This window comes from Callithrix jacchus, chromosome 11 (assembly GCF_049354715.1).
Source record: "Callithrix jacchus isolate 240 chromosome 11, calJac240_pri, whole genome shotgun sequence".
Classification (NCBI taxonomy): domain Eukaryota; kingdom Metazoa; phylum Chordata; class Mammalia; order Primates; family Cebidae; genus Callithrix; species Callithrix jacchus.
Genome location: NC_133512.1, coordinates 5049409 through 5061789, shown reverse-complemented (window position 1 = coordinate 5061789; position 12381 = coordinate 5049409). Strand labels below are relative to the sequence as shown.

General features: G+C 39.5%; 1 protein-coding gene across 8 annotated transcripts in view; it reads left to right on the top strand.

The window, feature by feature from the left end:
* Positions 1-11925, top strand: part of MATCAP2 (microtubule associated tyrosine carboxypeptidase 2) — a 61841-nt gene extending 49916 nt beyond the window's left edge. For all 8 annotated transcript variants that reach the window (XM_078342210.1, XM_002751333.6, XM_078342213.1 and 5 more), the window contains 5 exons: positions 444-587; positions 1180-1312; positions 2152-2457; positions 5211-5308; positions 9305-11925. In XM_078342210.1, the coding sequence (XP_078198336.1) occupies positions 444-587; positions 1180-1312; positions 2152-2457; positions 5211-5308; positions 9305-9463 (840 nt within the window). In that variant the 3' untranslated portion in view covers positions 9464-11925. The remainder of the gene's footprint in view (positions 1-443; positions 588-1179; positions 1313-2151; positions 2458-5210; positions 5309-9304) is intronic.
* Positions 11926-12381: the final 456 nt, after the last annotated feature.

Below are 12381 nucleotides of genomic sequence, written 5' to 3'. Positions count from 1 at the left end.
TTATGTATGTTCTTAAAATTTTGAAAAATATTTTTCTTCATTCATAAGGTAGTGGTAATCTATTGAGTTGTGTGGAGACATACCTTTCACTCCAAGTTCTGCCAAACCACCAAATGATCTTAGAGAAGCCAGGAGCCCCTCTCTCCAACTTCTCGGCCTGTCCGATGTTAGCGTTTGAGATACGCAGTCCTTGAGCCGCCTGTCAGCATGTTAAGGAGAAACAAACACAGGGAAGAGTTCGTATTGCTAACATGTACAGGCATTTGTACACATTTGCAAAAGTGAGCGGAAGTTGTTTAGGATTAGAAAAGTTTGGCACTTCAGTTGCAGTTTAATCTGGAAATCAGTAACCCTAGAATCGGTTACAATGAATAACAGCTAACATGCGGCATCTCAAAGTGATGCGACGCTCTTTACTCTCACTGTCCCTCTTTCTTTTACAGTCTATCAATATTATGGAACTGACTTTACAGAAATATGGAAGTTATGAAAAGTTTGAACAAGCCACTGGTGGAAGCTTGCTCTCTAAAACTCGCATCTGGAGTCACGTTAGGAGGTACATGATGAAGGAAGGCTGCCTAGGGGAGGTATGGATCGTGAGCGAACACGAGGAGTTACTGTCAGTAACAGTCAGTCGTAGTTATTGTATTGCATTGTATTATATTGTACTGCATTGTGTTTATTTTATTTTTCGAGTTGGAGTCTCGCTCTGTCACCCAGGCTGGAGTGCCTTGGTGCAATCTTGGCTCACTGCAACCTCCACCTCCAAGGCTCAATTATCTTGCCTCAGCCTCCCGAGTAGATGGAGTTCCCCTCTAGAACACAAGGGGTTGCTGTCAGTGACAGTCAGCTGTGGGCATTGTATTGTATTGTGTTATACTGTATTGTATTTATTTTATTTTTTGAGACGGAGTCTCGCTCTGTCACCCAGGCTGCAGTGCAGTGGTGCAACCCCGGCTCCCTGCAACCTCTGTCTCCCAGGTTCAAGCCGTTCTCTTGCCTCAGGCTTCCTAGTAGCTGGATGATTTGGCTGTACATTCCATCTTGGATTCTGGGAGATTTACGGTGGTCATAAACAAAACAACGTTGTTAATTTGCAGGCCCATTTTTTCTTTGAAAGCTTCTCCCCTACCTTTATGTTTTGGTTTATGTCTGTGTACTTTCTTTCCTTGCCCTTAGATTGTAGTTCATCTCACTGAGGACCTGCTCTCCCGGGCATCAATGACGGTAGTAAACGGATGTCCGACTCTGACCATCAATGTGTCCACTGCACGTGAACACTGGCTGGAGGGAATGCTGAGGCATGAGATAGGTAGGGGCCACCCTTTGCATTTGTTTACTTGTAATATCAGGAATTAACTCTAAAGAAATGTTCTTTTAGAATGGGTTTTTTTCTTAGTAGTATTTATTTTTTTAGTAGAAGAAAATTTAGCAAAAAGTCATGAGCTTCACTTGGACTCATTTCAAATTAGATTTTTAAAAGGAAGTGTTTAGGTGTATTGAATCTGGAAAGTCATTTAATTGCTCTGATTTGCCCTAAAATTAAACTGAGGGCGTTGAATTAAGGTATCTTTAAGGTTCTTTTCAAATATCAAGTCTGAGATTCTTCTCTTTAAAAAAGTAAATTCTTAGAAAGGTTACACCTCCTCTCTTGAGATATGTGATCCTTTTGAAGGCAGTGTACACTTCTTCATACCCAGGAGATGTTAGGGTCAGGTTATTTTCTACTTTTTTCATTTGTATGCCCACATTAATTTGGTGTTAGAATTTTTTTTTTTTGAGATGGGATCTTGCTCTGTCGCCCAGTCTTGAGCACAGTGGCACAATCTCAGCTCACTGGAACCTCTGCCTCCCTGGCTTAAGTGATTCTTCTCACCCCAGCCTTCTGAGTAGCTAGGGTCCCAGGTGCATGCCACCACACCTGACTAATTTTTTGTATTTCTGGTAAATATGGGGTTTCACCATGTTGCCCAGGCTGGTCCCAAACTCCTAAACTCAAGTGATCTGCCCTCCTCAGCCTTCCAACGTGTTGGGATTACAGGCGTGAGTCGCTGTGCCCAGCTGGTTTTAGAACTGTGGATGAAATCTCTTTTGGGGAAGAATTAGAACAAAAATGGCATTTCTTCTTCATGTAACTTTTCTTCTCCATAGGCACGCATTATTTTCGAGGTATTAACAACCTCCAGCAGCCATGGAACAGTTGGACTGGACGTAAAAAACATGAGCTAAAGCCAAATAATCCCACCGAGGAAGGACTAGCAAGCATTCACAGTGTTCTGTTTAGAAAAGACCCCTTTTTATGGAGGGCTGCCCTCCTCTACTACACTGTTTATCAAGCCAGCCAAATGTCATTTTGTGAACTCTTCAAAGATATTGGCAGATTTGTCAAGGACCCCAATACAAGATGGGATTATTGTGTACGGGCCAAGAGGGGATGGACTGATACTTCCCAACCAGGTAAGTGTCCCTTAACTGTAGGTTTTCTGACTCACTGAGGAGTTGTCTAGTGATTCTGTTTCCTAATCCTTGAATCACAAAATTCACTCACTTTTGAAAAATTAAGGCTTTGTTACCTGAGGTCAGAACTGGTTTTCCCAAACCACATTTTCTTAGCATTATTTTTGCCCAGCTCAATTTTGAAAAATCTCAGACCTACAGAATATGGAAAGAATGGTAAAATGAGCACCATCTACCCTTCATCTGGATTCACCTATTATTAACATTTTGCTATTTTTGCTTTCTCCGTCTTTGACTTTTTAAAAACAGCTATACTGAGATATAATTCACGTGCTATACAGTTGACCCACTTAAAATGTACAGTTCAGTGATTTTTAGAATATTTGCAGACTTGTGCAACCATCACCACTAATTCCAGAATGTTTTCATTATCCCAAAAGAAACCCATACCCATTACATTCATTCCCCATGTTTTCCCCTTCTCTCCAGCTCTAAGCAACTGCTTTTGGTGTTATTTTCATCTCTGTAGGTTTACCTATTTTTAACATTCTATATAAATAGAATTATCTAATAGGTGATTCTTTGTGGTGGGTTTCTTTCAGTTAGCATGATGTTTTCAAAATTCATTCATGTTGTAGCACGTATCAATATTTTGATCATTTTATTGCTGTGAGGTAGGCAGTCCCCTAGCAGAGCTCAAGCGCTGTGCTGGGAGATCCGCTGCTCTCTTCAGAGCCGGCAGGCAAGAATGGTTAAGTCTGCTGAAGCTGCGCCCACATCTGCCTCTTCCCCCAGTGCTCTGACCCAGGGAGATGGGAGTTTTGTCTATAAGCCCCTGACTGGGGCTGCTGCCTTTCTGTCAGAGATGCCTTGCCCAGAGAGGAAGAATCTAGAGAGACAGTCTCCATTTTTCTTTTTTTTTTTTTTTGAGATGGAGTTTCACTAATGTTGCCCAGGCTGGAGTACAATGGTGCCAACTCAGCTCACTGCAATCTCCACCTTTTGGGTTCAGGTAATTCTCCTGCCTCAGCCTCCCAGGTAGCAGGGACTGAAGGCATGTACCACCATGCCCAGCTAATTTTGCATTTTTTCATAGAGATGGGGTTTTTCCCTGTTGGCCAGGCTGGTCTTGAACTCTTGACCCCAGGTGATCCACCCATCTTGGCCTCCCAAAGTGCTGGAATTACAGGTGTGAGCCACTGTGCCCAGCCTAAGAGTGTTTTTAAACTATTTATTTGGAGTTTGGTAAATACTTACTCAAATCAGTGATGGTTATGGTGCTCGCACAGCCCACATTAACATTTCCTACTAGTGATGTAATCGTATGACAGTGTCGTGTCTTAGAGCCAGGAGCAGGCAAGACGGGAAGCAGGAAAGAGAAGGACATCTCTCCCTTGTCTTTCGTGTGTGCACAGCCAGTTCCAGGCGGGATTTCGCCATTTCTTAGAATACTCTTCTCAATACTCTTAGAAGAAAATTTGTTGATATATTGAACTAACCTGAAATTCAAAATGACTTTTAAACAAATGTTTCTTAATTTTACTCTTTTTTCGAGGGCATTTTTGAGTGTTCTTTTTAGATTCCTTTGCTTACATTTTGGTACTCTGTGCTCAGATGCCCAGGGCTTCCGTATTGCCTTTGATAGCCCACCCCATGGAGGCTCATCACTTTTAGACTAGTCCCTTTTTTCTTTTCTTCACATATTTTTGTGTTTTTCATGTTTTATTTTGGAAAATTTTAGATGTATACAAAAGTGATTAATATGCTGAACTCCAGTAATAATTACCTGATGGTAATAATTACCAAAAATTTTTTAACTGTGGTTCAGCTATTCTTCCAAATTCGTTTTCCTATAGTATTTTAAAGCCAATTCCAACATCATGTCCTTTTTCCCATAAATATTTCAATATGCATCTCTGATTAGGACCATTTTTTTAACAATCCTCATGCTATTAGCCTACCTAACAAAACTAACAATAATTCCTTAGTATATGACTCCATGTGGTAGAATTTTAATTCATTTAATAGAGCAAAATTCTTTTTTAATTACACAAGTTATGTCAGGATGGGAAAAAGGTTTACTGTGTAAACAGAACACCCTTTTCTGTAGGTTCAGATCTCATGGAAATGTCCTACTTTTCATATCTTTGTTCATTTTTTTCTATTTTTAAACCTACATGCTCTTCAAAATCTAGTTCTAGTTCTTGTTTACATAGAGAGAAACAGTATCAAAATTTATGCTTTAAAACCCTAGTTTGTTTTTGATTAATGGAGGGAAAGGGTTATATTCTAAACACCAGGAGTTTCTGAAATTCTGCATCTCTCCACTACCTTTATTGAGACCTACCTGCTCTGAAACTATCCCGCTCAGGCCTCCCCACTCAGATGCCTTCAGTGCAGAATGAGAGTTATGACTGAATGGTGAGAGTAGGGGAAAATGAGATAATTGTATTTTTGAGAGTCAAATATTGAAAGTTACCAGTCTCTATTTATAATTAGGAAAGGACTGTTATTTTAATAATGGGGAGGATGTGTGAGGAGAAGGAATTCTTGTTTTTAGTCTGCATACTATCCTGGCACTTTCCAAGACTTGATATTTTATGTAATAAAGATAGTTAAATAAAAATAAATGTTGGCAAACTGGAATATTTTTAATACAGGACTGATTTCTACAGTAAATGGAACGGGTTGATATCTAATACTTAGTAATTTTTTTAAACATCAGAAAGTAAACACTATTCTGGCTCCTCCAGGGTGTTTTAGTAAAGACCAGGTGTACTTGGATGGAATCCTTCAAATCCTGCGATACAGAGAGACCATAGACTTCTATCTGCTCACTGCCCTCGGGAAGGTGAGTAGAAGCCACGGCGCACAGTCCCCAAACACACCAGATTAGAACTTCCCTCACTTGAGCCTAGGATTCAGTAAGACTCAGATTCACACTATTTTTACTTTATTGTTGGAATAAATTTTCTTTATTTCATAACAAGAGGGAAGAAATCTGGTTCTGCAATAGAACCAAATGGTAAAATTTCTTTTTGATTAATAAGAGATAAAGAATAGGAACTTGAGAATATATATTGTTTTATTTTTATTTGTATATACATATTTTTTAAAAGCATTTTCTGAAAGCTATAAAAGCATTTTGAGGAAAGCTGCAGCTATCACACTTCCCCCCATAATGTCTCATAAGAAAAGGATATTTTCTGACATGACCATATGATTTTGTTTAACATATTTATTACTGATTAAATATAACATCTAAAATCCAGTCCACTTCAGTTTTTCCAAAGTGCCTCCCAAATGTCGTTTGTAGCTCTTCTTTGGTGATCCAAGATCCAATCAAGATTTAGGTATTACATTTGGTTATAATCTTCCATCTCTTTTCATCTGTAATCATCTCCCCTTGCCTCATCTTGCTTTACTTTCATGATATTTTTAAGACTTGGGCTGAGCGAGGTGGCTCATGCTCATAATCCCATCACTTTGGGAGGCCGAAATAGGAAGCTGAGGCAGGAGGATCACTTGAGGCCAGGAGTTTGAGAGCAGCCTGGGCAACATGGGGAAACCCTGTCTCTATATAAAATATAAAAAATTAGCCGGACAAGGTGGCACGCGCCTTAGTCCCAACTACTCGGGAGGCTGAGGTGGGAAGATCACTTGAGCCTAGGAGGTCAAGGCTGCAGTGAGCCATGATCGTACCACTGCCCTCCAGGCTGGGAGGCAGAGACAGACCCTGTCTCAAAAAAAAAAAAAAAGATTGGTACAGTTTTCTTGAAAATTCCTACAATATGGATTATCAGATCGTTTCCTTCTGATGAGATTCAGGTTAAACATTTTTGCCAAGAATACTGCGTAAGTGATGTGTATTTCCCATTGCATCACCAGAGAGAAGGTGCGTGTCATTTTGCTCCATTTAATCACGAGGCTGTTTGATTGCCTGCTGTGTCTGATCGCCTGGGTGAAGTTAGTGACCCAGATCTCCCCATTATAAACGTACCTTTCCCCCATTGTATTTATTAATAAGTAGTCTTTGGGATGATATCTGTGAACAGGCTATTCCCTAACAACCCTTGATCTTTTCCCAAATCAGTTATTATACTTGCAGTAACAAAATAGAGGTCTTTAATTCTTTTATATTTCTTTGTCACTCCCCATTTTTATAGTATGATTATGGACTTAATTAGAATTACTTTTTAATTCAACTTTTTCATGGCTGCTCCTGTGTCTTAAATATGTCTCCAGGTTTTCTGGCATAGAAAAATGTCTGGGCACAGCTTCTACTTTTCCTACCCAAATCTAAGATCAGCCATTTCTCTAATGCAGTCTTGTTTCCTTTTAATTGGTATTTTTTAAAACAGGAGCTGAGTTCTTGGTGTGTCCCTTGCTGTTGGAGTACTCTTGCTTCTAGACCTTTTCAGTGAGCAAATCGTATCTATTTTAAATCATAAGGGCACTGCAATCCACATCAGACCCTACAAGATTCTTATACCTCCTCTCCCATTCTGTATTTGTATCTACCATCTCTTAAAATGAGAACCTTGTTTCCCAATGTCAGTGTATTTACTCTTTCCTATAACAAACTGAGAATAATTTAAGAATTACTAACCCATACCAGTATCGACAAACCTACTTTGATTACATTTAGTGCTATAAATACCAAACAAAATAAATAATGTTAATGGTAAAAACTTTAAAAACCTTAATAAAATATAGATATAGTATGAACATTTATTTTTTAGGCGGAGTCTTCCTTCGTCGCCCAGGCTGGAGTGCAGTGGCCTCATCTCGGCTCACTGCAACCTCCCACCTCCCAGTTCAAGTAGCTGGGATTATGGGCACCTGTCACCACACCCAGCTAATTTTTGTATTTTTAGTTGAGACAGGGTTTCACCACATTGGCCAGGCTATCCTTGAACTCCTGACCTCAAGTGATCCTTCTACCATGGCCTCCCACAGTGCGGGGACTACATGTGTGAGCCACTGCACCCAGCCAGGAGCTTTTCTTAAAGCTTTCCTACTGAGCCGGGAAGAGTACTGATCAGAAGACCATAGTACTTAAAGCCAACTATGTTTTAGAATTTAAAGATAATTTAAGGCCGGGCATGGTGCCTCACACCTGTAATCACAGCACTTTGGGAGGTGGAGGCGAGAGGATCACTTGAGACTAGGAGTTCAAAACCAGCCTGGATAACATAGTGAAACCTCCCATCTGTATAAAAACAAAAACAAATTAGCCAGGCATAGTGGCACATGCCCATAGGGAGGCTAAGTGGAAAGGATCGCTTGAGGGCAGGAGTGCAAGGCCACAGTGAGCCGTGACTGTACCACTGCATTCCTTCTAGGGTAACAGAGCAAGACCCTATCTCTTTAAAAAAGTTTAAAAATTAATTTATAGAACTTTAAAAGTTTCATTCTTAAACCTAATATAAGTACCTATGAAAGCCTGGCTTCTTATATAGAATGAAAAAGATGTGAGCATTTTCTACAGAAATTCAAAATAAAAGCAAGAAAATGTGATTCACATCACAAATCAGTATGTATCCTAAATCAAAGAGAAATAGGAATCTGATATACAGACTGAGTATCTCTTCTCTAAAATGCTTGGGACTAGAAGTATTTTGGATTTTGGATTTTTTGAATTTTGGAATATTTACATTCTTTACTGGTTGAGCATCCCAAATCTCCAAATTGGAAATTCCAGAAGCTCCAATGAGTATCTTCTGTGAGCATCATGTGGGTTCTCCAAAAGTTTGGAGCATTTCAGATTTTGCATTTTTGAATTTGGATGCTTACCCTATATAATTGTGCTAATTTTTCTAATTTAATAATATGCCATTTACAATCTGGTCATTTTCTTGATTCTTTTATTTTGATTTAGCCAGAAGACTTGTTTGGTTTTAGAGTCTGGCTCACACACAAATTTATTAAGTATAGTTGTCTAATTTTTAGACAAACTGAGTAGGTCCAAGGTAGAGTATTCGATTAAATTTGGCTTTTTAAAATCATCTTTTAGGCTGGGCGCAGTGGCTTACGCCTGTAATACCAGCACTTTTGGAGCCCAAGGCAGGTGGATCACCTGAGATCAGAAGTTCAAGACCAGCCTGGTTAACGTGATGAAATGCTGTTTCTACTAAAAATACGAAAAATGGCCAGGCGCAGTGGCTCATGCCTGTAATCCCATCACTTTGGGAGGCCAAGGGGGGTGGATCGCCTGAGGTCAGGAGTTCAAGACCAGCCTGATCTACATGGAGAAACCCCATCTCTGCTAAAAATACAAAATTAGCCGGGTATGGTGGCTCATGCTTGTAAGCCCAGGTATTTGGGAGGCTGAGGCAAAAGAATTGCTTGAACCCGGGAGGCGGAGGTTGCAGTGAGCTGAGATCATGCCATTGCACTCCAGCCTGGGCAACAACAGTGAAACTCAGTCTCTAAATAAATAAATAAAATTAAAAAATAGAAATACAAAGAAATTAGCCGGGTGTGGTGGCGAGCACCTGTCATACCAGCTATTCAGAAGGCTGAGGCAGGAGAATCGCCTGAACCCAGGAGGCGGAGGTTGCAGTGAGCCAAGATGAGGCCATTGCACTCCAGCCTGAGCAACAAGAGCCAAACTCCGTCGCCGGAAAAATATTAGTAATACTAATAATAATACTCTTTTAATATGATCATGGTTTAAGGGGCTGAGAAATACATTATTCTTTAACACAGTGAAGAAAAGGTAAGGCACTGATTTTTGTTGTTTTTCAGCTATTAAGATAGTTTGACAAATGAGCTGAATACTTTAAGGCCCTTACAATGTACATTGTAGTTACATTTTTAAATTAACGCATCTTCCTTTTTCCAGGTTTCTTATGAAGATGTGGATCGCTTAAAAGGATTGGCAGTTACTGAAAACATGAGGGTCCCTCACTTCCTCCAGGACCACGGCCGGTACATGGAGCACCTAGAGAAGATCATGGAAGTGAATGAACTGACCGACAGGGAACTGGAAGACCTCATATAGTGATCAGCATCCTGGCAGACACAGCTAAGCTGCACCTCCATGTATCTTACCAGTTAGGTGCAGTTAGCGCCAGAAGATGTCTAAAAGAATGACTGTTGACTTGTGTTTTCTGAAGAATGGTCTTCAGTATTCAGCTGAATTTTTAAGTTAAGTACAAATCTTAACCTATTTCCCTCAAATGTTTCTATAGGCTGCAGGGGGAAGTTACTCCTATTTCCTGAATCTCGACAGAGTCAGATGGAAATACTAGTGCGAAGCATTTTTGCAGACTCTTAGTCAAACTGCGTGATAAATTTTTACCTGAGCAGTAAGCACTGGCCTGGTGCGTCTGCTTAAGTGCAGAGGTCAGCTCCAACTGGAGACTGGTTGGATTCCATTGCTTTTCAGACTCCAAAATTATATTTTATTTGATAAATAATGGTAATTATTCTCCTTTGAAAAATTAGTTTTATATTGCTCTAAAAAGCTAGCTATATCTAAGCTTTCTTATTTCTTTTATACGTTAAGGAATTTTAAAGGGAGAAGAAAAGCAATTTGAAAATTTTTCATTGTTTTAACATGATTGTTTCACCTTATCAGCATCTAGGAACTAAATTAGAGAATCACCTCTTTCTGTCCAGTTATCTCTTAACTACGTTTTCATCTGTTGAAACAGATTGTTTCCTTTTCAGTTTTTTACAGAGTTTTAACATCTTTTCCACTGCGTCCTTTATAAAAATGCTAAGTACGAATTCCAGAGAGGTTTTCCTACACAAATCAAAATAGTTGGGGAAGGGCTACTCACCTCTTTATTAAACAGAATGTGTACTAAGCAGAGGACAAAGAGACCTGGTTAAATGCACGTTCTGGATGTCGACTGGGTAGCACCTGCAGTAGACTTGACCGTGCTCTGAAAAATGAAATTCTGGGTGTTGACGGTTGACAGCGCCAGCTTTGTGCTACTGGGTCAGTATAGTTATCAAAATCTGTGACTTCATCATCCCAGTAATGACACAATTTGAATTTAAAAATGAGGGTTGTTTTGCTGTATTTCTCCTGCTAGCCTAGCTCTGTATTTGATCAGCTTCAGTGTGTATTTGGATATATGGATTCAGACGGTTTCTCATACAACCTAATGATCAGAAAGAATGCCGCTGTGCACACCCCGCTTAAGACTGCTGCTGTAATTTCTACCCAAAGCTGAGAGTTTACCGTTACCTCAGGCAGGCCAAACTATGGTGCTAATACCGGTAGATACATACTGTGAAGCTGGTTCACATTCATGCTAGGAAATGATTTGGGGAAATCTTTTGTAGGAAGGACTTGCTTCAAAGAAGAACGTTGCAGTGAACAGGATATACTCCAACTGGTGCCCGGAGGTTCTTGCAAAACTGCAAATCTTGCTTTTGGCAGTAGAGGGTCAGACACTTTGGAGCATCGAAAGGCCTTAGCCCCTGTTCCCCAACTACGTGCCATGCTAGTGGTGTGTGTCCTGTGCATCTGTGTGCCAGGCTGGGGCAGACTGTGCCAATGCTCACCAACACTAGAATCTGCTCTTAACACCTCTGGCATGTATCTTCTTGTAGCAGAGTCATGCGCTTCGAGCACTGTGTGCTGTTTTCTGACTTCATCTTAAAACGTATCAAAGGTGGTTGTGAAAACAGTGTCTCAGAAGCATAAACAGAAACAGCAATATTTATGTCCTATGATTCAAGCCCAAAGGTTATAAATTCCGTGTTCACAGGCAGTAGCACTGCTAATCTTAAATTTATGGTTTAAATATAAAGGAAAATCACAGCAGCCTTAACTTCCTATTGGTAGGATCATTTGCAGCAGTTCTCATTCCTCACCTTTAAAATGGATGAATATTTTCTCTTGGATTTGGAAAAGGAACTGCTTTTTTGCCTTACTGCTTTGGTATAAAGATGAAAAATATGAGCACTCTGCAGACAAAATGACCTTAAATCACATTAATTAAGATGTTTTAAAAGCAGTGAACCAAAAGTAGTTTCAGGTTAGCAGAAATAAAGAACTTTTAAGCTTTAAAAGTTGAGGTTGAATATTTAATGAAAGTTTGTTGTTTCTTTTTCCTAAGATAGCAGTAAGGTCAGTTTTGTTCCCTAAAATAAAAAGTTTTAATAAACAGAAAATTATAGCAAGAGTACTTAGGAGAATAGTTGAAGATTGCATTAATTTAACTATAATAGTTATTCATCATAGGCTATTGAAGATTAGAATTTCATCAGTTTTGTCCACTATAATTTTAAAAATAGTTATATCAAATATAAATTCTGATAAACTGTTAGGTTTTAACACCAGACAGGATTCAAAGTAAATTAACATTTGCAAACATCAATCCATAGTCTTCATTTCTGTGTATTTTCACCTTTGTGAGAGTGTTTAAAATTTGTATGGTTTGTTTTGTATATCTTTGGGCATTTTGTGTCTAGCTATAATAAAAAGAAACAGTGCCAAGGTTCTCAGATGAGGTATCCTACTTATTTTAGCTTATACTCTCATGGAACATATAGAGAAAGGAAAAGGAGAGAAGGTGTATTCGTCTGTTCTCACACTGCTAATAAAGACATACTCAAGACTGTGTAATTTATAAAGGAAAAAAGGCTTAATGGACTCACAGTTCCACGTGGCTGTAGAGACTCACAATCATGGCGGAAGACGGAAGAGCACAGGGATGTCTTACATGGCGGCAGGCAAGAGAGCATGTGTAGGGGAACTCGCCTTTATAAAGCAATCAGATCTCATTCTTCAGTATCACGAGAACAGCACAGGAAAGACTCACCCCCATGATGCAGTTACCTCCCACAACACATGGGAATGATGGGAGCTATACAATTCAAGGTGAGATTTGGGTGGGAACACAGCCAAACCATATCACAGGGACAATTTTTTTTTTTTTGTCAGAGTTTTGCTTTTGTTGC